At 35.4% G+C, this 25,850-nt stretch overlaps 1 protein-coding gene across 2 annotated transcripts in view; it reads right to left on the reverse strand.

Moving 5' to 3' along the window:
- The window catches only part of GFRA1 (GDNF family receptor alpha 1), a 309,354-nt gene that overhangs the window by 209,617 nt on the left and 73,887 nt on the right, over positions 1-25,850 (reverse strand). The window contains exon 5 of one of the 2 annotated variants that reach the window (XM_031955917.1): positions 23,398-23,412. The exons of the other annotated variant lie outside the window; for it this stretch is intronic. Coding sequence (XP_031811777.1) covers positions 23,398-23,412 — 15 coding nt within the window. The remainder of the gene's footprint in view (positions 1-23,397; positions 23,413-25,850) is intronic. 2 annotated transcript variants of the gene reach the window in all.

The raw sequence follows: 25,850 nt of genomic DNA on the forward strand, positions 1-25,850 counted from the left end.
GATTGCTTTCCTTTATAATTCTACGTATTTTATTTTATGCATTTAAAAACATGTTTTGAGAAAGGCTGAATGAACTGTTTCAGTAGTTTACCAAAGGGTTATAAGACACACATAAAAACCATTAAGAACTCTTTGTCTAAGAAGTATCATATAGTTGTAGGTATGTCATAAATACACAAATATATGATGATTTTAAGTAATAATAGAAGAGACAAGGAGTAGTTCAATTCATTAGATTACAATGATTTCTTTTACTTGGAATCTGAAAAATTAATTATATTTTATTACATATTAAATTGTGTATATATTTTATATATCTCCATATTTTGATATCATTGCTTTCCTTATGATTCTATATATTTTATTTTGTGTATTTAAAAACATGTTCTGAGAAGGGCTGAATAAATTGTTTCACTAGTCTATCAAAGAATTCTAAGACACAGATAAAATATCAAATATACAGGTTTAGGACCTGAAACCCAAGTTCCATCTCTGATTCTTACTAACTGTGCGACCCTAGATATCATTTTAGTTTTTAAATCCTCAGTATCCTCATTTAAATGTAAAATTTAAATAAATAAAACATGCACACTCCCTTCCTCCCAGGGTTGTTGCAAAACAACTGTACAAAATATGGGCTATTGGACAAATTTTGCTTCTCATCTCTCCAAGTCTAAACTCTGCTTCCAATTCAGGTCAACTCCAAATTTAAGAAGCAGAAAAGAAACCACAACAGTCATTTGAAATAGCTGCTCTGATTGCAAATCACAAGATAGTCTTTAAATCCCCTCATTGCAGGAGGAACTGTTGGGCATTCATCAGGGTCTTTGGTGCTACCTGCACACACAGAGAGTAATTACTGTCAGTCGCTGAGCCGTCTCATCCAAAGAACAGTTGAGAAGTCATTACTCATCTGCATGACTTCTTCAATACACACCAGTTCAGTCAAAGTGCCTCAATGACAAAACAGGCGATGGTGTGTGCTAACACTGATGTGCCCTTCTGTGTGCCCAGGGAGGGCATAAACTTGCATTTATGGTGATCAAGCAGAGACCAAAGCTCCACAGGCTACACACACATTCATGTATTCATTCAATGGGCATTTACTAAACACCTGCTATGGACAAATTATCTGTACTAGTTAGTTACTGGGGAAAATCCATCCTCCCCCCTTGTTCAAACTGAAATCTGGCCACAGAAACACGATTTATACCCATGAGACAAGTTAGCAAAAAAAATCTCAGTGCAACAAATGAAGTATGACCATGAGGGTTTTAAGTAAACATAGCAGAAATCTTACATCCAGGTGAATGCTGTCCTTCCAAGTAGGTCCCTTGGGAGACTATAAACTTATTCTGAAGATGTTTGTCATTGCTCAAAACAAATCTGGAACTGCTCTTTGGGAATTGGCTTAGGAGGCAGTTTTAAATCACCCAAGAAAATCAGTCTCTTACTTTATTTATACTCATACCTTCATTTTGACCCCCAAACAGCCTTAGACAGCTCGATCGAAAACCTTACTCATCAGACAATTCCCAGTGATTCAGAGCTGTTTCCCAAAATCAAATCCACCCTTCCAAGGATAGATGCCCTCCAAAATGGCAAGGACTGAGTTTGGTTCTTCCTCCTGTTCTCTGCTGTGTTTGCTGCAGTCCCTCAGTTAATGTTTGTTGAATGAATAAATAAAAGAATGCATCTGAATAAGTGAAAAGAAGGTAGGTATGCCATGCCAACGTAGCTACATGCTAATGTTAAGAACTTCACAAAGTTCTTTAAATGAATTCACTAAGATAAACTCCTCACAACTGTTCCAGAGCAAAGCGGTAGACGTACCACCAGGTGGAAATACCACCAGGCTTTCTCTTTAACAGCTGCAGGAATGATCTGCTTTACAGAATTCTCTCTCTCTGTTCTTACATTGGGCAGGTGGCTTCTGGAGGCAGGATATTAATTTCCAGTTTTTGAGGTCCCTAACCTCCACATAGGCCTAAAAGGTTTTGTTAAATTTGGATAAGCTTTAGATAAGTAGCTGAACTTTTGTAGGCTTATGTGAACTGAACCATCAATTCTCTACAGATTTGTCTATTATATCCATTCTCAAATAAAATTTATGCATATAGTGGTTCTTTTTTTTAAACTGCAGTTGTTTAACAAGGAAGAACAGTTTTGCCTGTGCTACAAAAAGCCTCATATGTTTACATTTTACCACTGGATTTAATTTCTGAGATTTACATTTTAATTTTTTTTTTATTTCTGAGATAGCTACTAGGGGTCCACAGCTGAAAATGTGATGGTTTTATGTAATATCTATCTTCTTCTCCTCTCCTTTTCTTTCTCTATTCTCTATTTTTTCCTCCTTTTTCATTCAGCTTTTTTTCACTCTATGCTTAATTTTCCCTCCACTTTTTTTTTGCCTCCATTACATTTCACTGTAGCAGCTGCCATGCTCTCTTCACATTCTGGCTCTCTCAGGCCAGTTTGCAGGGAGCAATTGTGTGGTTGCCAGGAGACTGTTCAAACAGCCAATCAGGACATGTGCCAGGCACTCACCTGGCCTCATCATTATCACCCTGGACCCATGGTCCCCATTCAGATGTCATATTCAAGTCTGCTTAACTGGTCAGTTCTGCCAAATGATGTTGCTGGTTAGATGGAGGGCTGTTTGATTTAACGAGTCAATTCAGTCAAATAAGTCCTAGAAGTCTTAGAGAACCTTTTAATATAGCAACGTTGAAGTAAACAAATTAAAGCTAAATTTCTAATAGTTAGTTAGGCACATCATAGAATCACTATATTTTAGTATTAAAAAATCATAAAGAAAATGTCCATATACATTTCTCATTTTGCAGATAAGAACAGATATCAAGGAGGAGAAAATATGTGTTCAAAAACCTACTAATAGAATGACACTTGGAACCTTAATAATTTTGATTCCAGTCATACACATGATACTTTCTTCTCATTACCAGATAAATGGCTGGGTACTTCAGTATTAACTGCTATACACTACACAATAAAATAAAATTCAACATGGTACACAAACAGCTTCAATCTTGTCTCTTCAGTGTTACCTCTTCCACATGAACACTATAGTGCAGCCAACTTGTCTATTCACTATTTCCTGAATGCATCTGCACATTCTCACTTCTACTGGCTTTCTCTCATCTACAGGAGATTCCTTCTTTGATGATCCAACTTCTTCATAAGTTTTTCCTAGATTAATACAGCAAGTCCTTAGTTATTCTCTGAATAAAGTCTCTATTCTTTATTTATAGCCACACCTGTGTACCCATTCAGGTCTTATAGCCTATGCTACTTTGTGGTGTTATTCATCTTTTTATGTTTATAACATGTCTCTTGAACTAGGTTGTAAATTCCTCAAGGGCACAGACCCAATTTTATACCTCTTAGTATCCCCAGAACACAATAAATGTTTGTGGATGATGTTGATCTTATAATACAGAATGATAAAGTATGAAATCCTTAGCTTGATATACAATATGTTGGTTTCAGGATGCTTTTTCAGCCTACTTTGACTACTCCCATTATTGGGGAACTCACTGCTCCCACAGAACTCTCCCTATTCACCATTCCCCAAAAATACCATTTTCCATTCTTCTATCTTTGCTTTTTCTCAGTATCTTTTCTCTCCCTTTTTAAGATCCTATGCATGCCAATTCCTTCATTCATTCAAGGAATAATTATTAAGCAATGACTGTGTGCAACAAACTATGCTAGGTCATCTGATAAGCTCCCCTTCATCCAAGGCCCATCCTGAATATCACCATTTTCTCCAAGAAATTGCTAACTGGAAATGATCTCTCTTTCTGGCTTTCTGTGTCTGTCTCTAACTCTGTGTTTCCTCCTCTTGTCCCAATATCATTGTACATATACTGCCTGTATTTCATGTGTTGATTATAGAAACCACATGACATAGTGGATTAAGTGGCTGGATTTAAAGTCAGGAACATTTAATTTAAAATCCTGCCTATAACTAACAAGACAGCTCTTTAACCTCTAAAGACTATAGGCAATATAAGACATGTAAGGTTGCATCTCTTTTAGAAACTAGCAAGAAAATTTTTACAAAGTAGGCACTCATTTCCCCAAATTTATTATTATTGTATAATTAATCATACATTGCTTATAAATTTATTATTGATAGTAATAATATATAGCCAATCAGAAATAGTTTTGCCCTATATATATTCACATAAATAAACATTGCAGACATAAGTATACAGAGACTAAGGAAATTTGAGAACACAGATCTTTATCATATTCAAAATAATAGAGAAGGAAGGAAGAAGGAAGGAAGGAAGGGAGTTAGGAGAGGGGAATAAGGAGGAAACCAATCAAGATAATGGAGAAGGAAGGAAGGAAGAAGAGAAGAAAGGAGGGAGGGAGAAAAGAAAGGGAAGAAGGAATGAAGAAATATAAAACTGGTCATAAAAGCTTTAATTTTACTAGCTCTTAAATGATAGTAACTATTATGATGCAGAAGTCATTATTTTCAATCCATTTCTTCTTGGGCTGAAAAGAACAAAGTGATGCTCACATCCATCAGGATCACAGCCTTACTGTACAAAAAGTAATGGGGTTTTCTTTGCTTCACATTGAAAAGTCTAATTTTACCAGTTTTAGGGAATGCTTTACTAGACTGCTGTGCAAACCCCAAGGCTCAATTATAAAAGGAACAAAAATACAAAAAATTAAACCATCCCTACTCTTAAGGAGTATGTGTTTTAATGGAGAAGATAATAAGTTTATATTTAAATATGTGCAGAATAAGTATTAAAAGTAAACATAAAAATAAATGCAAAGTATTGAGAGGGCACAGCACTAGCACTTTTGTTTTCTGTTTGTTTGTTTTTGTTTTTGTTTTTTTTTGCTGAGGCAATTGGGGTTAAGTGACTTGCCCAGGGTCACACAGATAGGAAGTATTAAGTGTCTGAGGTTAGATTTGAACTCAGGTCATCCTGACTTCAGGGCTGGTGCTCTATCCACAGCGTCACCTAGCTGCCCCAGTACTAGCACTTTTAAGAAAAAAGTTCTCTTTGACAACATTTTCTTCATCTATTCCAACTCTATTTGACCTCATCCTTTTCTGAACTCCTATGTCTTTATCATCACTAAAAATTAACAGCAGTACATATTGTAAAGCATAGGTCAGTCTTATCTCTACAACTCTAATTTCTCTCTCTCTCTCTATACATACATACATACATATATATACATATATACATATATATATATATACTTTTTTTTTTCCTCTTGATCCATTCCCCCCAACTAAGGCTTCTTTCTCGCTACCAAAAAAAGTCTTGGTTTACTTTGGATATATTTTGGGAATACTTGTTTATGTTGTCTCCTCCAATAGCATGTAAGCTCCTTAAGGGTAGGAACTGTTTCCTTTTGTCTCTGTATTCTGTGTGCCCAGCATGACGCAGCAGGGGCTCAATGAACACTCTATGATTTGATCCTCAACACAATTATTATCCCAAGGAGAAAGGCAGGTGGTATGTCTGGCAAAGAAAGATGCCTAAAAGTTGATGGTTTGGCAAGAATTCAACAAACAGCACAACAAATGTTCCTTGAGTACCTCCAGACTATGTGCTAATCTCTGGTCTTATTACAGTGACATTTCTGTTACATTAGCTTCTTAGGACGTAGGTGAAACCTCTGAAATACACCCATTTTCACAAATTTCATATTACACCTGCAATATCATAAAGTAGATATACATACAGAAGAGCTATTTATGAAACCTAAATCTCATCACAACCAAACTTCTCTTCCTAACTTTCTTACCCAACTGACAAGACTGACACTTGCTAATAAGAGGTTACATTGTTGATTTTAGTTCAGTGACTACCTTCAAAATGATATTCATCACACATTTGGAACACAGCCATATATCTAGCAAATGCTTGAAAAACTATGGGGAGGAGGGAAGGAAAAAAAAGGAAATTTACATGATAGTTTTGTGTTTCTTTGAATGAGAAACTAAGTTATACATGGTAGATTTGCAGTTTCATATGTAACATCTCTACTGTGCGATATTATGGAAATGCTTGCCTTATTCCATATATTAAAAATAAAAATAATTTTAAAAAACCAGTCCTGACATGGACTTACCCACCCAGCCCCCACCTTCTCAAGAAAAGAAAAGAAAAAAAGTTTCCACTGAACCAAAGAATTACAGAAACAAATGTTCTGTAGCTTCAAGTAATACACCCTTCATAAACAATTGGAGGGCGGCTCCCCCAGAATCTTTGGCTCAAGCAATCCCTCTGTACCCCTGGAACGCTGGGCTGGAGGGGACCAGGTGCACGGGAAGTATCTGAGGGAATAGTAAAATGGATGCCAACTGTCTCTGCAGGAGCTGTGTCTGTTCGCTGATTAATAGAGTTGTTCCCAGCAAGCCTCTGAGTTGGAGCATTCTACCCTGTGTCTAGAGGGTACTGCTGTGCTGGTAATGGCAGCTGGGGAGGGGTGTATGAGACAGAAAACGGGACGAATCTGAAGGGGTTACGCCAGCCAAAACCCATACATGTGCTCACACCCGTTCATTTCATCTTCTCCCTGTTCCTCTCAACAGAAATAATCACAGCAGCTTCATAGTCAGTCCCCCAAAGCTCTGACCGTGACAAACTTGGTTATTTAAAGAATGGTTCTGTCTTAGTTCTTAACAACCAGCAATCAATCTAATGAAGGTGCAGCCTTTTAAAAAAATGTAACAAACAAATGTAATATCATTAAAAAATTAACAGGACAAAAGGAGAGCCATGTAGTCTACAACTATAGAATACTATAAGGATGTTCATTAGTTCTTCCCAGAAAATCCCTCAAAATATTTGAAAGCTCCCTGGTCCCCAGAGGACAAAATCCAGACAGGTACATTAGGGCCAGTATCCATAGCCTCTATAATTTTGTCCCAACCTACCCTTCTAGATCTATTCCCCATTATTACATCCATATAGGAACCCTTTTGGTCATAATGACCTTGGCAAATAGCACAGTGTGTTAAGAGAGAATGGAAGATGAGTTCAAATTTTGGTGACTCTGGGCTATCTTTTCAAACTTAATTTCCTCATCTATGAAACGGGGCTACTAAAACCACCTCCCTTCACAAGATTGTTGTGAGGATCGAATGAAAAAATACAGCGTATTTCAGTGTTTTGTACAGTGCTTTGTAATCTTAATTTAATAGGTAAATACTAACTAGCTATTAGTTTTCACTCTTCTCATTAATCCATCATCCTCATTAACCACCTTACTCCTGAAGTGCCTTCTATGTACAAAAGCACTGTACTAGACCATGGGGGAAAAATTCAAAATTACTTAAATCATAGCTCTTAACTATTTCACATTCTTATGCTTCCAATATAATGGAATCTTTTCTTGATGAATGAGAGTCATCATTAAAAATATTGAAAATGTCCCATTTTGTGTGTTTTTTCAGGGTTTTTTGTTTGTTTGTTTGTTTTATTTTTTTTCAGATTTTCTATGTGTGCCTTTTCCATGAAGTTGTTAATTGTCATTTCTCTCCTATGGTCACTGGTCTTCCTCCAGTGTGTCTTGCACTCATTTTAGTTTGCTGTTCTTAATCTTCTTTGGGCTAAGAAATTGGATAAGCAAAGTTGGATGAATTGAAAAAAAATTCAGTCAATGTTACCAAGTTATTACTCTGAGCTCTCAGATTGGGACAGAATGATAGCCAAGTGAGGGCCTAAGAAATGAAAGGTATGACTTTATTTTGGGAAAGCCTAAGGCAAAATTTGTTCACTTGCTTCTTGGTTCAATGAAGTTGCTGAATAGTCTGACCTCCAGATTAATGGAGTATTTAATATGATTGGAGTAGGGAGTGGTGGGTGGGGGTGGAGGAGATGAATAGACAAATAATGTCTCTTCCCCCTCCTAAACATGAGAGAGAGAACTGAAAAAAGATTAGAAAATTCTACATTAGATTCCTGATTCTCTAGCTCTTTTAGGTCATTCCCCAATTTTAGCAAAGTCAAACACTCCACAGATCACCTATACTGGCCACTGGGGTCAGGACAAGGACACAACTAGAAAGGAGAGAAGGGTCCCACTATAACAACATTTTTACTCTTGTTCAATATAATTTTTTTAAAAATCAGGCCTGTCTAGCTGTGTGACTCTGGGCAGGTCACTTAACCACAATTGCCTCAGCCAAAAAAAACCCAAATCAGACCTGTGATTGCTTTGATCTAGGGCACTCTCAATGAGAACACCTTCTAGAACAAATTCAGATTAATATCATCTATTTCACTTACAGATTTGACTGGGTACACAGAGAGATTGGACATGTCCCGTGTACGTCAGGGGAAAGACTTGAAGCCAGGCCACCCAGACTCCAAAGCCAGGTCTTTGTCCACCTCTCAAACACTTATAGAATAATGTATATTATCATATGTTTAGGTACCATATCCCCCTCAACTGTGCTTTCCCTTCCCTTTTCAGATTACCTTTATAATCTTTGTATAAATCTTGTATGTGTATATAACTATACATTTACATGGTTTCCTCCCCGTTAAATGTATATTTTTTGAGGGCAGAAACTGATTTTTGTCCATCTTGTTTATCATCAACACTTAGCACAGAAACTATTGCCTAGTAAGCACCTCATAAATGCTTGTTGACTAAACTCATAGTTTTTAATGAGATAATCATGGAGATCAACTCAGTGATACTGTAAATATATGAGCAGACTTCTTTTTTTGTTTGTTTGTTTGTTTTTTGTAGAATTTAAGTATTTTTACATGTTCTCAGAAGCCTCCCTTGGAATTCAGATGTTATCACCTCTTTATGGGCAAGCCTCGTTTCTCTGGGAAACTCCTCTGGGAAGGGACTAAAACAGACCCTCATATCCATTTTTGTTTTTTTGTTTTTTTTAGCAGACTATTATAGTCAACTCCCACTTATACAAATAGACAATTCCAGATGAGTCTAAACCACACTTCTCAAGTTTGTAGTATACAATGAGATTTAAGGATCTTATAACAAGAAAATGAACAATGCACTCAATGAAGTGCCCTCCTAATAGGGCATATTAAATGGAGTTCCACGAGGATAACACAGGCTAGGACTTTTAAAAGATTCGTAGTTCTGGGACCAGGTTCCAACAGGAAATGTTTTTTTTTAAACAACAGCATCAGGAACATAAAAAAAAAAAAATGATGACCCTCTTTTCCTGAATTGGCATTTTCTGAGCAGAACGTGTTGAGAGGAAAAAATAGAAATCCTGAGCTTGTCTAATCAGATGGGAGCCTGCCATATTCCAGACCCACTACAAAATGAAATCTATACCTAATCTCATTAGGCAGGGGAGATACGACGCCAGACGACATATACTGAATATAAAATAAACCTGCTTTGAGCACTCTGGAAAAGGATACTCTTTAAATATTTTCCTCATGCATCACACAGAGACATATAAAAAAATCTGCAAAATTAATTGGTATAGTTGTTTACTTTGTGCTAGATAGATTTATGGGTTTTCTCCTTGTCTTTGAAAGTTAGCTATTGGTTCTGGCTCAGGATATGATGATGATTGAAGTAAACATGGTATATAAATTAAATACATGAAGTGTGAGCAATCTACCACTTTTGAATAATAAATGTATGTAATACTCTATTTTCTCATTTAACCAAGAAATATGACAGCCCTGGATTTTTTCCAAGAAATTGTTACATTATATTTAATTTATGAACACAAATCCAATGCCCACAAAGAAAAATATTATTTCATAACTTAGCATATTGTCATGGGGGGTCACAGCTCATAGGCAGTGGTTCACAGCTACACAATATATGAGTTTTCTCAAGCTACAGAATCTTGACCAATAATCTTGAAATAAGCAAATGAACATAAATCAGATGCATTATAAATGGTAGAATTATTCCTGACTCCACAAGCCCACCTCCACAATTAATACCCTTAGCTTAGCTGTCAAAAATTCAAATTATGATTTATTATTCTTTTCAAATTTAAAAAAACCCAATGCCATCTACTGTAAATTCCAGGTATTAATCTTTGTGGGAATGAGTAGGTGTTTTTAATACAGCCCCTTGAACAAATTTTCTCTTTTAACTCTTGACTGATGAGCAAAAGTCTTCACTTTTACTTTATGTTGTACCTAACAAGGATACTGTTAATATAGAGAATGTGTTTTAAATTGTGTAAAAATGTTTTCTTAGGGAAAAAATGTAGAAGTTAACCCTAAAATTGGAAAGAGGTAGAAAAGAGCTCAAAGGCATCTTTGGCATCCAAGTCACTGATTTTACAAGCCATTGATCCAAACCCTTCATTTTCAGAGGAAGCAATGTAGGTTCAGAGAGATATCCCAATTCCTAATAGCAGAGTCAGGACCAAAAATCAAAGAAGTGACTTTATAATAATTTACTGAAACTAAACCCTGAATATAATCCCCACCCATAGATTTTCCCCCATCTAAAATCAGCATAAGTTAGTTCATTACAAATGTATTTTGCATATTTACTGGGCTTTCATGAAATGCTATTCCACTGACCACAACTGATCTTAACTTTTTCTTCTTTGTTTTCCCCAGAGTTCAAATTTGCTCCCTGTTCTCCACATCTAAACACTCCTATCTGAGATCAAGTACAACCTACAGAATGTCCCACAAATCCCATATCTGAGCTCTATCCTCCACTTTTCCAAGATCTTCTCTTTCTTCTAGTCCCAGATAAAGCAGTGCTCCTAATCCTGAAAAGAAAAGAATTCCACCAGCTGAGGCTTTGATTCCATTTTCTCTCTACCTCATCCAAGATCTTGTTCTAGTGATCATACCATCACCATCTCATCCATCCTGAATCCCTTTCCTCTCTCATGTAAGAGGCAGCTTGATGTAAGTAGATAAATAGATTTAGGAAGATTTGACTTCATTTCTCATTTCCTATATTTACTTTCTGTGTCAACGTTAGAAAGTCACTTAATCTCTTAGTGCCTCAATGATAGGATTTGGACTCAAAGGACTACATAGGTACTTCCTATTTCAAATCTAAACTTTCATATCTGAGAGTTTAGATTTTCTCAACCCCTCTATTCTCATATTTATTCTTCCTTTTCTCATTATGAGCAATTTTTTAAAAATAACGTTTTACTGATATTCTTTTGTTTTTTTATATTGGTGTCCAAATACCCTTCCCACTCCCAAAGAGCCATTCTATATGACAAATAATATGTTTTTAGAAAGCAAAAAAAAAAATCAGCAAAACAAATTAGCATAATGAAAAAGTATGAAACATATAGTATTTAACTCTTATGGACCTCTCACCTCTATGAAAAGACAGGTTGGAAGTATTTTATCATCACTCTTCATTTTAGTCCTTCTTAATTTTCACAATTTTATAACATTTACTTTTTAATTTTTTTGGTGTGCAATTGTTCTTTCCATTTACATCACTGTAATCACTGTATAATTTCTTGACTTTGCTCACTTCATTCTATATTAACATGTAGATTTTTCCATTTTGCTCTGTCTTCATCATATACATCCTTTACCACTAATTTGTTTGTAATCATTCCACAATTAATGGGCATCTATGTTGATTCTAAGTCCAAGCTATCTCAAAAAGTGCTACTTTATATATTTTGGAATATATAGAGACCTTTTTCTTATCCATAGTTTCCTTTGTATTTTACTAACAGAGTTTCTGATTCAAGGAGTATGGACATTTATTTCAGTCACTTTATCTGTTTAGTTCCAAATTACTTTCCAAAATGTTTGTACCATTTCACAACTCTGCCCCCCAACAACATATGCATGTGCTCCTCCTACCACAACCCCTCCAATATTGACTCTAGCCATTTTTGCCAATTTGTAAGGCATGAGATGAAACCTCAAGGTTATTTTGGTTTGTATTTCTCTTATTATTAGTGATTTGAAATATTCTTTCATGTGGTAATAAATACTTTGCAATTTTGAGCATTATTTGTTCATATCCTTTGGCCATTTATCTAATGAAGGATGGCTATTCATTTCATATTTATTCACTGTTAATCCCTTAACAGAAGAAATCTGATGCAAAGATTTTTTCCCCATACTACCACTTCCCTTCTTATTCAAGATGCATCTTTGTTGTCTATGCAGAAGTTTTTGAGTTTCAAATAATCAAAGTTATCTATTTTATTCTCTGTAATTGGCTCACTCTTTTCTGGAGCAGTTAAGTGTTCCAGTGGGTAGTGGGCTGGACCTAGAGTCAGGGAGATTCATCTGCTGGAGTTTAAAGCTGACCTCAGCACTTACTGGCTATGTGACTCCAAACAAGTTATTTCACCTTATTTACCTCAGTTTTCTCATCCATAAAATGTACCAGAAAAGGAAAAGGTAAACCATTCCAGTCTGTCAAGAATAACTCAGAGTCAGAAACAACTGAACAACATACATCTCCTAATCCTATTGTGCTATAAGGAATGATGAGCAGGATGGTTTCCTAGGTGAATTGATGCAAAATGAAGTGAGCAGAACCAGGAGGTCATTGTACACGGTAATAGCACTAATCTGTATTGATGATCCACTGTGAAAGACTTTGCTACTCTGAACAAGGCAATGTATTCAAGACAGTTCCAAAGGACCTGTGATGACTGCGCTAGCACCCAGGATGCCTTAGAATCAGCTGGAGTCAGGATAAGCAAAAGTCCTTAGTTTTTATTCTTGATCTTTAGGGGTAGAATGCCGACCTCCTTCTCCCTCGTGATTCTGGCTAGTCTTACTCCATCCCCTAGTCCCTCCTACAATCAATACACCAATCATCGAGGCAGCACAGGATAGTTGGAAGGGCCATTCCCCAAGCACATGCCCCTACCCTAGAGTATTGTCGAATTGGTAATTAGCCCTAAGTGTTTGAATCGACCTCAGTGCATGAACTCAAGAGTTTCAGCCCTCTACAAGGACCCATGATGAAAAATGTTCTCCAACTCCAGAGAGGACTGATGAACTCAGTACAGATTGAAGCATAATTTTTATCCTTTATTTTTCTTGCTTTTATGTATTTTTTGCAACAAGGCTAATAGGGAAATATGTTTTCTTTTTCTTCATGTAAGAATACTGTGAGAGGGATATGATCTGTTTCTCTTCTAATTTTAATAGCATGATTTTTAATAATAAGATTGTAAATCCATTTAGCATGTATTGAACTATGGTTTAAGGTGCTGGTCCAAGCCTAATTTCTGCCAGAGCAATTTCTCCCAAAAGTCTTTATTCAAATAAAGAGACTTTTTCTAGGTAATTTATGTTGTCTAATTTATCAGACAAAGGCTAACTGAGTCCTATTGTTTCTCAATCTCCCTTTTTCTAATCTGTCAGGTAACCTACCTCTCTATTTTATAACTTGTCAGTAATCTATTATTTAACTAGTATCAAATGGTTGTAAAGACTTCTTTATGATACATTTTGAGATGTGGATGCTATTCTCCCTTGATGCCTACATCTTTCTAATTTCCCTTGATACTTTAGATCTTTTGTTATTATTTCTTCAATTTCCATTAAATGTCCCCTTGGCAGACTGGTAGAACATTAAAAATATAAATTAGGTTGAAATGATATCATCTTTATTTTATTGGCATGGCCTACCCATCCTGGACAAACAATGCAAAAGGCAATAGATAGAGAATTGGAATGGAGAATCTGGAAGACCTGATTCAAATCTTGCCTTAGATACTTAATGGCTATGTGAGTCAGGGCAAATTTCTGTTTGCCTCAGTTTTCTCAACTGTAAAATGGAAATAATAACAACAGCATACTTCACAGGGCTGTTGTAAAGATCAAATGAGACAATATTTGCAAAAAACTTAGCACAGTGCCTGGAACTTACTAAATATTTAATAAATGCTTAGGGCAGCTAGATGATGCAGTGGATAGAGCACCAGCCCTGGATTCAGGAGGACCCGAGTTCAAATCTAATCTCAGACACTTTGGCACTTCCTAGCTGTGTGACCCTGAGCAAGTCACTTAACCCTAATTACCTCAGCGGAAAAAAAAAAGAATAAATGCTTATTAAAAATCTATCATAGGGGATGGATTTTTGGGAAGAGGAGAGATGCATAAGAAAATATGGTCAAGCAAGAAACTGAAAATATCAATAAAATCTTATTTTAAAGAAAAAACAAAACTTGCTTCTAATTCTTCTTCTGGTATCCTCTTGTAATATGGTTTCCAAGCATTCTGTTTAAAACTTTTTCCAAAGACCTATTATAGACAAATTCAAGCTATATGTAGACAGAAACTATGCCATATATAAAATTTATTTTTATTCTAATACTCCTCCTTCCTTCTCCTGTTCTTTTAATGACTTTTTTCTTATTCTCCACACTCTAATGTTCATGCTTCAAGATTCTATTCTGAAATAGAATAGAATAAGCATTTTTTTATCCACTGTGTCAGTCACTATGCTTTACAAATATTTGTTTCTCCACCTCTGCTCAATGATAAGACCTCAACAATATAATTAATTCACAAAAATCTAAGTACGTCAGAGATTCAAGGGACCATAGAGATGACCCCATAACTACTTCAAAAAGGATCGTTTCTATAAAGCATCTAATAAGAAGTCATCCTGGCTTCACTTGGAAATCTTGAATAAAGGAAAATCCACTACTTCCTAAAACAGACCTTTTGACTTTGGGATAGTTGTTAGGCTTTTTGTGAGTCTAAATTTGCCTTTTTTTTATTTTTTTGTTTTTTTTTACTTGCCTTTACTCTCCTAGTTCTGGAGCTCCTGCTCTTGAAAGATAAGGAGATTAAATTCCATCTTTTTCTCATACATTATCCCTTCAAACAGCTCTACACTACATTTTCTGTAAACTAAATACTCCAGTTCTTTCAGTTAGTCCTCATATTACAAGATCTTGAGATTCTTTACCATCCTGGCCTTTACTTCCACACATACTTACCAATGAATATTGTTCCTAAATATAGTACCGAGAACTGGACATTCCAGATGTGGTCTGATCATGGCAGTCAGGTCATGGGACCTGTCAGGGACAGTATCATCTCCATAGTCCTGGAAACAATACCTTTCAATGTAGCCCATAATTCTAGTCTTTCTGACTGCTCTGTGGAAATGCTGTATTATATTGCTTTGGCAGTCTATTATAACCTCATGTTGTTTTTTAAATGAATTCTATTCTAGGTTTACTTACCCCACACACCTTATTACTTGCTTATGAAATGAATTTTAACCTAAATATAATACTTTAGATATGTTCTTATAATCACTAAATATTAGTAAATTAGTAAATATTAGTAAGAAATATTTACTAAGCATGTACTATGTACTAAATTCTAGGTATACAAAAAGAGGTTAAAAAAAAAACCTTCAAGGAACACATAACGTGATGGGGAAAAACAAAATGCAAACAAATATATACAAAAAGGATTAACAGTAAATAATTAACAGAAGGAAGTCACTAGAATTAAAAGGGAGTAAAAAAAAAGCTCTGTTGATTGGGGACTTTAGCTGGGATTTAAAGGTAGCCAGAGAGATCAGCAGGCAGAGCAGAGAAGGGAGAGTGTTCCAGGCATGGAAGGCAGCAAGAGAAAATGTAAAGTATTGAGAGATGTAATGTTTTGTGCATGAAACAATCTGGAGGAGGTCAGTATCACTGAATTGAAGAGTACTTGGTGTAAAGTAAGTAGGAAAGGGCTAAGGTTATGAAGGATTTCGAAAGCTACACAAAACATTTTTGTATTTTATCCTGGAGATTATGGGGAGACATTGGGGGGATCACAAGGTCAGATCTGCACTTTAGAAAAATAACTATAGTACCTGAATGGAAAATGGTTTGGAGTGGGTTAGGCAGGCAGCCCCACAAGCAGGCTGTTGCTGCAGTAGTTCAAACATGAAGGCCTAAACCAGAGTGAAGGCAGTGTCAGAGGAAAGATGGCTCCTTTGAAAAAATAGTACAAAAGTGAAATAGATAAGCCTTGGCAACTGACTGGATACAGGGCAGAAGAATAGTGAGGAATCCAGGATGACTCCTAGGTTGTGATCCTGAGGAACTGGAAAAGATGGTAGGAGAAGATGGGGAAAGTTTAAGGAGAAAGGTAATAAGTTATACTTAATTTTATTCCATTCACCCCAAAACTTTAACCTCTTAATACTTTTCTGATTTAAATTTTGTCACTCAGTATTGTTAAGTTCGATTGCTCTCAGCTTGGTGCCAAGTTCAAATATCAAAACTGTCATTTCTGCCTCTATTCAAATTCTTGGTTATAAAAATTGTGTTAAATAGCACAGAACAAAGGACAGATTCCCAAAGCTCTCCATTAGAGACCATATTTTAAATTAATAATCTCATCTATATGTCTTGAAATAACTATATTTACAAATGCCTGTGGAACATTTCCACATGCATGTTTTACCAGTTCCTCAAATTCAATATGTCTACAAACAAGCTTTTTAATCTTTCCTACTAAATCTGTTTCGCCATCTGATTTCACTTTCTATGTCCAAGGGATCCCCAGTCTTCCAAGTACAAAATCTTGGTTTTTCTCTATCCTCACATCCCACAACCAATCAGCAAACATGTAATCCCTACTTATTCTACATCTGAATCTTCACATCCCACATCCAATCAGTGGACATGTAATTCCTGCTCATTTTATATTTATCCTCACCATCCCACATCCAGTAAGAGAACATGTATTTCCTGTTCATTCTACATCTCTATACTTACATCCTACATCCAATCAGAGAACATGTAATTCCTGTTCATTTTATATCTGTATCCTTACATCCCATATCCAATCAGAGAACATGTACTTCCTGCTCATTCTACATCTGTGTCCTCACACCCCACATCCAATCGACGAACATGTAATTCCTGCTCATCTGTAGTATCTACTAAACATCTATAGAATGGAAACTCCTAGAAAATAGGAATTGTTTCATTCTTTCTATTTTAATCCTTAGTGTCTGGCCCAGAATGCTATAGGAATTTAATAAATGCTTATTTGTTTCTCCTCTTCTCCTTTCCTCTGTCAAATAACACACAGAACTATGACACTAAAGCAAGATTCCTCTTTGCCATAGTTCTGGATTTCTGCAATAATCCCTTAATCTCCTCCTTAAAAATTTACAGATAAATCTTTCTTTTGAAAAATAAGAGTCCTATTATTATTTTACTCAAAAACATCTAATGACTTCCTATTGTCTAGCACAGAAGGCTAAAAGTGATTGGTCTAGAAAGATAAGCACAATATGGTCGAATAAATACTAGACTTAGAGTAAAGAGATATAAGTTTAAATTCTGACTGCTAGCTACAGCCTTTGTGAAGTTGAGGGTTCTTTTTGCAATTTCTGGACTTTTATTTTTTCTCTTTGTATAATAAAGGCATTGAATTGTTTGACCTCTAATCTTTCTAGTTCTAAATGCTATGATTCTACCCCCCCTACCTTATTTTATACTATTTTTTCCACTTACTAGTCTCTCCTGCTAAATTAAACCACTTGCCCAACCCCTGTTTTCTTGCCTTTTTGTCTTTCCACATATTGTTCTCTATGCCTACATTGACTTGTCCACCAACTGAAATCTTACTAATTCCTTTAAAGACCAACTCAAATATAACCTCTTTTACAAAGGGAGAAAACTCAGCTGCCACCCTTGGAGGCTTCTCTTTGGATTTGTGTATGTGTCTTTGTGTCTATGCCTTTGGAGAGAGAGATGAATAAATGAGTGAATGAATGAATGAAATATCAAATCTAGTAGCTGTTTTTCTACAGTGATTCAGGAAGACACAGAAATGGAGATGGTATATAGCTAGACTATAATTCATCTTAAAAAAACCATGAGGTTATAGTAAACTGTCAACACAGTACAATTCATTGTCACAGAAAAGCCAGAAAAAATAATGGAATTTTAGGCTACATTGAAAGGCATAGTTTCCAGGACTAAGGAAATGATACTATCCTTGTGCTTTGCCCTGGCCAGACCCCACCTAGAGGATCTTATCTCCATCTCCTGGACTCAAAAACATTTATTTTCATGACTCAAATAGTTTGGCTATTGACTCTACATGAGTTCCACAGACTTTGTCCATGGGGTTTTCTTGGCAAAGATACTAAAGTGGTTTTCTATTTTCTTCTCTAATGTGTACTCAATTTAAAGATGAGTCAAATAGTGTTTAAGTGACTCACCCATGATCACACCGCTAATAAGTAGTATCTAAACCTATATTGATATCCCTGGGCAGATGTTCTAAACACTGCACCACCTAGTAGTTCTGTGGTACCCTAAATACTTTGCCTAGTTTATGATATATTATTGTTACTTACATACATATCAACCCCCACATTATTAAACAAAGTTACATGAAATCAGGAGTTGTGCCATATGTAGAAGCAATAGTTGTCTTCCAGAGCTTCTTAACTACTTCCACTTGCAACCTCTTTTTGCCCAAGAAATTTTAATGTGGCATAGGTATATAAAATAGGTACACAAATCAAAAATATACTAATAACAAATTATAATTTCGTGACCTCCCCCCATTTAGTTAACAAGACTCATAAAAAGGTTGTGAACCACAATTTAAGAAGCTGGAGTCTATACAATAGAAATTGTAATGATGACTTCTAGCTGAATGCTTTGTCTGATAAACTACTCAGCTGCAATGAGATAAGAAACAGTCTAAAACACACTATACATGTTTACATGTATGTGTATAAATATATGTATGAATAGTTTAATTATTTAATGTGGCTTTTTTTAATTTTTGGGAAAGGAGATAGTTCTTACAGAATTTAAGCAAGAGAAGACTCTCTTCTTACTACAACTCTGAATAGTGGAATTAATTTGGGGCAGAGTTGGGTTGAAGACAAGTATCTCTATTTAAAATTATAACTCAAAGACAGGATCAGCTCAGCTGTCTCCAGACTTATAACACTGGATCCTACTTATGATTCCTCCCCCATCTACAAAAGGTACACATGTATCACTGCTGGAAGAAAGAATAAATATCTTCAGGATATATATAATAAGAGGTATGAAGAAGAAACTCCTCTCTTGGTATCTGCATTGAGTGCTTAAGTGAGAGAATTGACTGAATGGTGTTTTGTCCAACAATGTCTGAGACACTTATATTGCATACAGGTAAAAATTAAAGTTTCCAAATTACACTTTAAAATAAAAGACATGTTATTAAATTCAACAAACACTGATTAAGAACCTACTATTAATTCTACTGCTGCTACTACCACTCCTCCCATCACTACTATTTCTAGTACAACACACACACACACACATACACACACACACCTATTTCCTTGTCACTGGTTTTTCTATTTTTACTATTACTTCTACTATTACCACCAACACTACCAACACTACTATTCCTATTAATACACACACACACACACACACACACACACCCCTATCTCCTTGTCATTGATTTTTCTGTTTTTATTGTTACTTCTACTACTTTTACTACTACTATTATTCCTACTAGAAACACATATACATCTATCTCCTTGTCACTGACTTTTGTTTTTACTAAAACTACTACTACTATTCCTTCTATAACACACACACACACACACACCTATCTCTTTGTCATTGATTTTTCTGTTTTTATTGTTACTTCTCCTACTTTTACTACTATACCTACTAGAAACACACATGCACACACACATGCACATCTATGTCATTGTCACTGGTTTTTATGTTTTTTGTATTACTACTACTACTACCACCACCACCACCAGTATTACCACTACTATTCCTACTACTTCACAAACACACACACAAACACAAACTGATTGTTCTGTTTGAATTCTAGGATCTCCTTGAATCAAAGTTAAGCTCATAGAAGCATTAGAAAAATACTCCAGTGACTCAAAACAAAGCCTAATTATATTGATCCCATCAGCAATAGTTGATATAAATTTGCTCTGAAAATCTGGGATACAAAAGCCCATATGTAGAGGCTAATCAATTGCCTTTAGTGCTTTCTGGACCTCATACCTTTTAATCTCTTGTGAACTTTGTGGCCATGTAGAAATGAAATTTAAAAAATATGGCCCCAGAATTTTTGGAATATTTTATTCCCTTTTTAAAAAATGTATAGTCTGTTCTTCTGATACTTCATTATTGGAATATCCAACAAGTACCACTTCTTTAGCGAACACCTCTTCTCACAATACTATGGAAAATGATATATCACAATGAAAGCATGGGGGGAAAGAGTTACATGGACATACACACACATACACACAAACAGAAATATCCAGAATCAACCCCTGTGCTGTCACCTACTATAACAAGATTGATTTGTAGTGAAATAAAAGATAATACAATACAGAGGAAATAACTTTTGTTTCCTCTGAGAATGTTTGATGTTGTCAACGGAAAGCTGACTTTTTCTCTGCTGCCTGCCACGGTACGCAGCTGCCTAATCACAGAAAGACTCCTATATAAGCAAAGACATGAGATACAAACCGACCACTTTCAACGCCAGGAGCAAACATTTGCAAACCCTCCCCTCCGCCAGCTTTCCACTCGCTCCATCAGCCAAGACAAACAAAGCCAGGCAGGCAGTACATCAGTATATAAACCAGGCGGTCCTTGTGGTATATCCCAATGGAGTCAGTCTTTACTTTGGGCCACAGGGGATGGGGGCAGCACCAGATCGGACTTTCTCCTTTTTATTCCCCACAATATTCAGGGCTCGAGTCTTTCCAGAGTCTCAACTATTTCAGGGACAGGGTTTCTCTGAGAAACATTCTAACAAGGTGCAGTACTTGGATGGCGCTTGAGATTTTGTAACACAAGAAATAAAACATTTTGTCTCGGCTGTTGTCACAGAGTGACAATCCTTGGTGGTGCTATTTTAATAAGCAGGGTGACCAGAAAAAGAGGTATCAGGGGCTCTGACAAGGTCCTTGGCATAATTTCATATGTCTGTATGAAATGACTGTATAATACCACGACAGTGTAAATTATTTAAAATGTTGAGTCTGTTCTCATTTGTAATCCTAATAACACCTTCTTATCAGGGAGCTGCCATCATCCTGTAACGCGTGCCAATGGGCGGTTAGCAGCCCCCATCTCTAGCACACACTCTTAAGTCTGATAGCTAGGGATTTGCAGATGATTATAACTTTTGCTCTACATATCATTGCTACTGACGGGCAAATCCGATCCACAGAACAGCGTGCGTGATTAAAAAAGGCACATTTGACATGAGAAGTATGGCAAGTCATTTTTACGGTGGTTGTAACAAAAAGTGAAATGTCTCCTTTGTACTTAGAAATGGTGTGTGCCGGAGCTATTTCATGATGCACTTTTCTAATCATTCTACAGGAGAAACTGGGAACGATGCTTTATACTGGGGAGGATTTTCCAAATGCAAGTAATATCACATGTTAAGAGGACAAATATGGTTCAACTTTGGGTGGTGCTCACCGGTAATTTATTTTTAAAAACTACTCTCAACCTCAAGCTTCTCACGGACGCTCACCCCCACTTACGTCCCATTTGTCAGTGAAGAAGGCTAGCAAGAACAACATGGCTTGACAGCAGCACGTTCATTACAAAGAACAGTAACGGCACCCTCTCAATTCTGCTCATCTCTCAGTCTCTAGCCAAATGGAATTTATTACTTATAGCTTGTTGGGATTTATGAATTATTTATAAAATAGGTCTGTGACTCCAGACTCTTAAAAGAAAAACACAATAATACAAGTCATTGTTACCCACAATTACACTTTTATCAGGGATATTAAAGAAATCTTTGGTAACAATTGTAAGTTTAAGATGGAATAAGGGTTGTAAAAATTTTAACCTTATATAGCATTAGTGGAATCTGTGGAATATATGGAGAGGAGTGTATATATATATATATATATATGTATATACATATATATATATATATATATATACACACACACACACACACACAAAAATATGTTTATGGGTGAAATGTGTAGGTATGTATTGAAGCATAAATATATGTGTAGATGTGTATAGATGTATACATAGAGAGAGACACATTTATAGATAGAGATAAACTTATCTCCATTATGATTCACCAACCAAATGCTTGAAAACATTTCATAGCTTGAATACTTTGTCAATTGTGAGGTATACTACAAAAAATATACAAACACATGCATACATACTCCACAAAAGATATATTCCAAAACAGTGGGGAGACTTCATGGAAATCATACATTCTTTTTTACAGAGGCTGCTTCAATGTATCTGGCTTACAATACACACACACAAATTTATATATGTATGCACATATATAGCTCTTTGTATAAACTTTCTTTGTAGTTCAGAATGATTCAATGAGATGCCAGAAAAGGTATTTTCTAGCCTGAATGCCCTGTCAATTTTAAAGTATACCACATAAATTATGGCTACCAATTAGTATATGGAAAACCAATAAAACAAAAATCATCCTGAATATAAATATGAATATAAATATAAACTAGAAAAAAGCAGCAATTTCTAATGGCCAACCTGTTTTAGTCTAATTTTCTCATCTCTATCTATTACAGTCCACTACATACTTTTTATTAAATGGAAACTGATATTATTCCCTGCTCATTTTCAGAGAAGTAAATAGCCCTGGTTCTGACTATCAGAATCCTCCATTTTAAATAAGATCAGCAGTCAGGATCCTTAAGTCAGTTAAAAATCAAGCTACAGATGCACTCATATGAATATACCTCAACTAGTCCATTCTTTCATTCATCAGTACAAAGTCTAGCTCTAATATAAAGAATATCTTGTGTTCCTCTGAAGGAACAATGAGCAATACCTATTAAATTTATATATTATGCTGAGGCACTCCAATATTCTTTAACAATTAAGACTATCACATATTTCAAATAAAAATATTCCACAAAAAATATATTCCAACACATTGGGGATGCTCCATGGAAGTCACAAATTTTTTTTCATCAGTTTCTTCAATGACTTATCAGGTTCACAAACCTTTAGCAGTAGTAATGGAAAAGGACTTTACTGTTACCAGCATTATTTCAGTTTATTTCTGATACTGTCTCTTATGTTAGTCCTGGAAATACCATAATTAGATTTGGTGGTTGTTCATCATTCATTCACTTGTTCTTTTGTTCATTCATTCATTAATCTCTCTCTCCCAAAGGATTGATACAAAGATATACACAAATCCAGAGAGAGGCCTCCAAGTACAGCAGCTACTTCCTCCTCTTCCCACCTGAATTAATGGCCTCTTCCTTTCTACCTTCCACATCCTTACAAAGACTTAGCTAGGTTGCCTCCTGCACAAGCAGCTTCTCCATGTCTCCCTCCTCTGAGCCAAGAGTCATTGACACAAGAACCAAAAACTTATATAAAAAATTGAGTATAAGATGAAAACTTACCTTGCTGGAAAACATCTGTAGGGAGAGAGGAGAAAGAGAGAGAGAAAATTAACAAACAAAAGCAAAAGAAAGAGCATAAATTGTGTGTAAAATTGTGAAAAGATTAGAATTCCACATTTAATATTGATGAACAAAAATTCCTCTTAATTCTCCCACAATATAATTCATGCATAAATCCAGTGTTTCAATGCCAAATTCTCTAGTGAAGACTCTCTGTTAAGATTTTTTCCCTTTTTAAGGTAGGATTAGCCTGGCTTTCCCAACCCCTTAACTTCTGTAAGCATGTGCATCTAACTCTAGTTTCATGCCACCATTTTTTAAATATTTAAATTTACTCTCTTCTTACTCTTCTCCGCTTATCTTTCAATGGACTCTCCCTACTTCCAGGGAAGTTTATTTGATCTCATCCAATGACATAATTTTGAAAAGCATGATATAAATGTAGGCCTTATCCGCACCTAATTTTGTCTTCAAACATTAAGCCCTTAGTTCAAAGGAAAGAATGCGCATCAGGAATCAGAAGATCAAGGTTCTAATTCAAACTCTCCTATTTAATACCTATGTAATCTTGGCCAAGTTACTAAAAAACTCTATGGATTCAAGTTTCCTTATCTATAAAATTGAGGTGCTGGCTAAATATTCTAGACTATGATTAACCTGGAGTCTATGGATTTTTAAAATATATGTCAATAACTGAATTTCAAAACAATTGATTTACTTTTCCATCCTATTTATTTTATGCATTTAAAAACATGCATCTGAGAAGAGGTTCATAGTTACCAAGAAGATTAAAAACAATGAAACTGTTTCTAGATCTATCATCCTATTTAATAAAAAACCATTAAAGGATCCCAACACTGGGAGAGGAAAATGCTCTTCATGTAAATTCTCTAACCAAAACAGTGGGAGAGAAAATTATCTTCATGTAAGTTCTCTAACCAAAAGAAGTCAAATACTGCATATATTACATCCTGTTTGCACATAGTGACTAAAAGATGCTTTTTTCCCTCATTTGTTAAGATTTCCTAATGGACAAACAGGAGGAAGGATTGATTATAAGGAATACAATGATTTAAACTTCTCCATCTCTATCCTTATTCTTTCTTCTCCCCCCCCCTATATTTTTTTTATTTTTCTCCTCTTCCCTTCAAAGGAGGATTGGCATTCAGTAGTATGTGACCCTGTAGGCTCTCTGAGGTTTTAGATTTCTATTATGGAGGAAATAGATATTACCCTTAAAAATGCATAGCATGTGAGATTTGAAAATGACTTTAGTAGTCATCAAATGTAGCCTGAACTAGATTAAAATATAATTGGGAAAAAGTTTAACAAAATAAATACAAGTGGAATTCAACAGAAATAAATGTTAATGTGTGGGCTTTTTAAGTCGAGGATGGCTGCAAGGATCTCTTCCTCTTAATCCAACCATCCCATTTTACAGAAAATATTGAGATCCAGAGAGACCATAAAACACAATAACTTGTCAAAGAAATTATCTATTTGGTTTTAATGAAACTTTAAGTTTCCCTTATAAACAAAGATCAATATTGACAGTGTATATTATCTTTTAAAAATATGGAATAACATAATCAGATATGTAAACATCAACCAAATGAAGTAAATTATTCAATTATCAGTTCTTTTCATTGGTCCTTTCTCCAATTCAAAATTCTAGGAAATCCATTATCTCATAAATATTCTCTCCATTACCATAGATCATAACCTATCAGTCTCTGCCTGTCCTAAATGATACTTGCTTATTCCCTCCCAAAATTCATCTTAGAGATTCATCCCATATTTTTCTATTCCTTTTCCTAAGGAAACTTCCCTTTCAAATAAGTTTGAAAGTATTAGTTGAAAAAGAAGATATATTCAGTCAGTGATATTGGGATGGGATTTTATTCCCTCTTTTTTTTTTCTCCTGGATACTTTTTCTTTAGCAATTATCCACAAATAGTGCCATTTATCAATTTTTGATGGTAAAAAAAATTGTCCAGTTCGGGAACTGAAAAGATCTACAAATAGAACAATAACTCAAATTAAGCTATATTTTATACCTTAAAAAATTTAAGGAATATCAGCATAAATAAGGTTCACATTCTACACATCACTTAATTAATTTACATGCCTCAATTTACATTTTACAGATGAAGAAACCGAAAAGTTCAGTGGGACTATGTGGCTTGCTCACAATAAGTGGCTCTTTTCACTGTGCCACACTCTATCAACATTCAGACCTTTCCCATATACAATAATATTTTCATTCATTCATTTATCCAATGGGAATTTATAAAGGACATACTATATAAACTAGCTTAAGCACTGGAAATACAAAGACACAAGTTTTAAAAATCAAGTTCAAGTACTGTCACAGTAAGATGTTACTAGATCTGGACTAACTAGGGAAAGAAAATGGGATATGGATAGTGATCACATTTGGAATGATGCTTCCT

Source organism: Sarcophilus harrisii, chromosome 2 (assembly GCF_902635505.1).
Source record: "Sarcophilus harrisii chromosome 2, mSarHar1.11, whole genome shotgun sequence".
In the NCBI taxonomy this organism is placed as follows: Eukaryota; Metazoa; Chordata; class Mammalia; order Dasyuromorphia; family Dasyuridae; genus Sarcophilus; species Sarcophilus harrisii.